The 5078-nt window shown below is 36.0% G+C and overlaps 1 protein-coding gene across 1 annotated transcript; it reads right to left on the bottom strand.

Annotated features, from left to right (window-relative positions):
• Positions 1-302: 302 nt before the first annotated feature.
• Positions 303-1739, bottom strand: LOC106650798. Its single transcript, XM_023463229.1, has 4 exons — positions 1619-1739; positions 1279-1544; positions 457-1092; positions 303-308 (listed from the first exon to the last, which is right to left on the bottom strand). Exons 1-4 carry the CDS (start codon positions 1737-1739, stop codon positions 303-305), a joined length of 1029 nt encoding a protein of 342 aa, XP_023318997.1.
• Between the last annotated feature and the right edge of the window lie 3339 nt (positions 1740-5078).

The following is a 5078-nucleotide window of genomic DNA, read 5'->3' as shown; positions in this document are numbered from 1 at the left end:
GAATTTTATGAAAAATATCTAAAGCCTGCAATAATAGAGAAATATTCATTTAAAAGCTATAGTACTACATTCTAAAGTTAAAACAAAGTTATCATTGGTACAGTATTAATATTAAAAATTATATTTTGTCAAAGTTTGTATGTTATTGAAAAAGTTTATTTTTCCATTACAATTGTTATGTATGGAATACATATGAAATACATTTTTAAATTTTATACACTTTGTTTTATTTCATTTATTTTATTATACATATATTTACATAATACTTTCTTTAAAATTGGTCAACATTACACATACAGATATTATATCTGTTGATAAAGGTAAAAGGTCCCTTGTAAGTTTTTTTGAAAGAATAGTAAAGGTTTTCATCAAACCTATCAACCTTTCAATATGCACTCTATGACGTGATAATTTTCTGTCCTTAACGACAGTTTTATGTGGTAAAGAACCACTCACCATTGGCGTAGGTGTACTAACTGTCACATTATAAGGAGCGAATAAATCTTGCACCATTATTCCTTTGTCAGCTAGAATCACATCACCTGGATCGCATTTTGAAGGTAGATCACTTCTTTCTATGATTTGACGATCACTCGTTGAACCACCATAGGCTGCAGAAGTATAAGATATAAGTCCACCAGGTGTTGTACCAACCATGATTTTAAATGTATTAGCATTTTTGTAAGTACTAAATGTTGCTTGCTTTAAGACTGGATTTTTGGGAGCATCAATTTTAATTTCTGTAGCATCCAATGTAACACGAGTCTTGGGAAAGTGGTTTTTGAAAGTATGTGGCATGTAGAAGTTTATCAATTCTCGACTTGGCCACATATCAATCAGAGACCATGTCTTTGACATAATTGTTATCCATGTATAAAAAATTTCAGCAACACTCTCATTGTCAGTGCTAAAGTGCTCTGCTAACTCCAAGTTGCAAGTTGCTCGTCTCAGTTTCCAAAGAGTTAGAAACAATTGATTTGGTATGCTGATCTTTTTATCTTTTTCAATTTTCTCAAAGTGAGACATAACTGGTGATAACGTGTACAAGATAGTCTTGAATTTTTGGTAGTTGAACCCAGTGAAATGATTTAGCTGTACAGGTTTATGTTTGTAGTTGTCCACATTATACTTTGAACATGAATCTGTCTGCATCATAATTGACTTTTTTAAGTACACTGGCTCTTCATCACTGTGCATATCACTTTTTAATTCTATTACACTTTTATTCAAAGGTTCTACTTCAGCATCAATTTCTTCTTCACATAACTGTCAATTCACTTGTAAAATGTCTTCTTCTGCGAGGAACTTGCTATTTTGTTGTTCAGGTGCATCAGTCGTTGATTGTTGTTCAGGTGATTCAGTTGTTGAAATAAATTCTGGACAGCACGCTTCTTTTTCTTCTATCTCTATATTTTCATTGGAGAAGTTACTTTGTGCAGTAAATGGTTCATTTGCCTCTGGTGGATTGTCAGCTGATTCTTGCCAAGGAAATATAGAAGGTACTGCACCAAAGTTCAAAGTCAATCGACTGAGAAGATAGTTAGCTGTTGAATTGAAGCAAGTGTTGTTATTTTATATATTTTAAATAATTTTAATTATTGATAATATTGCTACTTACCTTCGGTACTAATATTATGGATATCTTGTGCTCTAAAGTGGTTCAAACATAACCCATCACCTACACGAGGAACGAAATCTGGCCTTCTTATCGCTTTCAACCACTTCTTTCTTAACTCCATTCGTTTTGGAAATTTGAATTTCCGAACACCTTGACAATTTTTTACGCTGCATTTCATTTTATTTTACTTAATATTTTAATATTATATTGTATATAGTAAACAGATAGATACAGCAGCAGCAGATAAGATTGGATGTATGTAGCAGACGCAGTGGTTACTATTATTGTTATGCGCGTTCCTGGTACAAGACTGCCATCTTGCGGCCAAACTTGTACGGGAAGAATGCCTAATAATACCACGTTTAGCACGAAATTTTCGTGTACGGTAAGAAAATTGGAAAGATCTTTTCATTACAATCTAACTTTCTTTGATACAAAAACGAGTTTCCTTCTTCGATCTGCAGTTATCTCAATTATTTCCAAAAATGGCATCATATCGAAAAGGATCTAAAGATACAACATATCGTAACAGTAGACCGAGAAAAAGAAAATTCAATGGTAACCAGCATACTTTGAACGCAGATGATGCTGATGTTGAAAGTGCAAGTGCGAAAAACCTGCGAGCTTCATCAGTCGATAGTATTACAGTTAATGCATCGTTCCGTTACTGTTTTATTGAATTTTTCTCTGTGTTTTCAACGTTATCTAGTTTTCTAATATTTGCTAAGTGTCAAGGTTCTGTAATATTCGAAGAAAATGCGTATCGAGGGCTTGGTTTTAAAATTATCGTAAAATGCAAGTGTGGATCCAAAAAAGTGAATTCAGGCCCTCTGATAAATACTGGTTTTGAAATTACTCGCAGAATAGTTTTTGATATGCGCCTTTTAGGTATTGGCTGACAAGGATTGAATCTGTTTTGCAATTACCTGGATATTTGTCCTGGTATATGTGAGAACACGTATAATAAAATATACGATCATCTTCATTCTGCTTCAAAAAATGTGTTTGAATATTGATGTCAAAAGGCAGTTGAAGAAGAAAAAAAAGCGAACGAAGAACAAGGGAAACGCCCTCTCGATTTTAAAGTATCCGGAGATGGTACGTGGAAGAAGAGGGGGTTTAAATCCTTATTTGGAGTAACCACTCTCATAGGATATTATTCAGGAAAAGTAATAGATCTTATGGTACAAAGCAGCTTTTGTCAGTCATGCGCGATGTTCAGTAACAAATCTGAGAATTCTGAAGAATATTTGAAGTGGCAAGAAGAACATGATGAAGAGTCTTGCACTAAAAATCACCACGGCTCAGCGGGAAGCATGGAAGTAGAATCGGTGAAGAAAATGTTTTTGCGATCTGAAGAATTACACGGCGTAAAGTACGTTAATTATATAGGTGACGGAGATTCGAAAACATTTTCAGCGCTTTTCAATGTGAACCCCTACAATAACGAGCCAGTAGTTGTAAAAAACGAGTGTATAGGCCATGCGCATAAGCGTATGGGCTCACGGCTTCGAAGTGTAAGGAAATCAAAACAATTAGGTGGCAAGGGAAAATTAACCGAAACTTTGATAAAAAAGTTGAGCACATATTTTGGCTTAGCAATTTTAAGAAATTTTGACAGTGTTGAAGTATGAAGCGTGCTTATTTGGCTACTAATTACCATCTCATATCTACCGATGAAAATCCGAGGCACGAGTACTGTCCTGCGGGCGACGACAGTTGGTACATCTGGCAACAAGCCGAAGCTCTTGGTATTGAACCTGAAGATCATCCTACTCCATTACACCCGGACGTACAAAAAGAAATTCTACCGATTTACGAAGATTTATCTCGCGAAGATCTACTAACAAGATGTTTAGGCGGGCACACCCAAAACGCAAATGAGAGCTTTAACTCTACGATTTGGTGATTGTCCCCTAAACATTTGCATTGTGGCTTAAAAGTGATCGAAGTAGCATCATTTATAGCTACTGTTATTTTTAACGAGGGCCATAGGGCATTACTTCCATTAATGAACGAATTTGATCTTCAAGTTGGTACACAAAGCTTCGAATTTGTCGAAAAAATTGACGCGGCCCGCGTCATACGACAGAATAGACGTAGTTCACTCGAGTCGAGAGATGCTAGAAAATCCAAAAAAGACGAGTCCTTAAGGTGAATTCAAGCTTTACAGGCCGAGGAAGGATTGTTGTATGGCGCTGGAATAGCAGATTAGAACGTAAGCATTATAAATACAATTTTTTATACGATAAAAGTTTTCAAAAACTTTAAACGCGTCTATCTCAAAATAACATTTTCGCAACTGGCGTGCAACATAACTCAACGAAAAATCAACCGATCTTCAAAAATCAAAGATTTTCTAATTCGTTATTAAATTACCTTGAAAATGAACCAAAAAAATTATGGAAAAGATGATGAAAAATATTTTTTTCGTCACATCGAAGTGTGAAAAAAATTATGAAAAATCAATTTTTTTTCAAATGGCCCCCATTTTTTTAATTTTCAACTTTTTCATGATCTGGTTGGTTCATATTGAAGGGAAGGATGCTAACAATTAAAAAAAATTTATCTGATGATTTCAGGATAGATTTGCGACCTCCACAATGCACGCCAGATGCACCTCCGCCGTCGAGACGCTGTGAGCAGGAGCTCGTAACTCCGCCATTTTGAAAGATTTTATCTTGAAAAAATTCACAGAGATACTTTAAAACATTACAACATGACCTATAAGTTTCAATCGTATTGAACCATTGTTTCTAATAAAAAAAAAAATCGCAAAAAAACGCTTAAATAACCGCCTGTAAAGGTATCTCTCCCCTTAAATAATAACTTTTTTTAAAGCTAGAAATTTAAATGAAGAGTAAAAAAAAAAAAAAATTTCACCTATCCCATCGATTCATATGCGAAATCGTGTGATAATTCATATGACAAATCATTTTACGAAATGGCCCGCGATCGCATAAGACATCTGTAACCTCATATCTTACCCCCGACGTACCTCGTCGGTTACGTGTGTCCCTTGGCTCTGTGGATCCGTTCTGCACGTCCGGGGTCTACTGTGACACTACGAGCATCGACGAAGAACAGCTGATGTCTTATCATCACAATCAGCTGTTGTACCCCTACTATGACAGCTAATCAGCTGTTATATCCCTGCCTTGACAACCAGTCAGCTGATTGTATCCCTTCTTTGACAGATCAGCTGATGGTCGTTTGGGGTAGGAAGATTTTGGCGCGAGATCGGCCCTATAAAAGAGCCAGCTCGAGCTACGAAGAATCAGAAGCCTTCGGTTGGCAACTCACGGAGCAACTCATAAAGCTCTAAGCCTTGCAACTATAAAGCAAGTAGCAGCTCTCGACGACGATCTAGCAACTTATACCGAGCAGATATCGTCGAGGCTGGTTAAAGTTATAAGAAATTCTTATTCGCGTTCGCGCGTATAGCGGCTCACTTGTGTTA

Source organism: Trichogramma pretiosum, unplaced genomic scaffold, assembly GCF_000599845.2.
Source record: "Trichogramma pretiosum strain Unisexual culture from Peru unplaced genomic scaffold, Tpre_2.0 scaffold87, whole genome shotgun sequence".
Taxonomy (NCBI): Eukaryota; Metazoa; Arthropoda; class Insecta; order Hymenoptera; family Trichogrammatidae; genus Trichogramma; species Trichogramma pretiosum.
Note: the sequence above shows the minus strand (reverse complement) of the source record. Positions and strands in the feature narration are given on the sequence as shown.

What these genes read in the sequence shown, in the direction of transcription:
- LOC106650798 (XM_023463229.1), bottom strand. Translation starts at nt 1,739, where the DNA reads ATGGAGTTAAGAAAGAAGTGGTTGAAAGCGATAAGAAGGCCAGATTTC. An exon ending in CCATAATATTAGTACCGAAG is followed by an intron (nt 1,545 to 1,618) that starts GTAAGTAGCAAT and finishes TCAATTCAACAG; the next exon opens with CTAACTATCTTCTCAGTCGA. An exon ending in CAGAAGAAGACATTTTACAA is followed by an intron (nt 1,093 to 1,278) that starts GTGAATTGACAG and finishes AAACCTGTACAG; the next exon opens with CTAAATCATTTCACTGGGTT.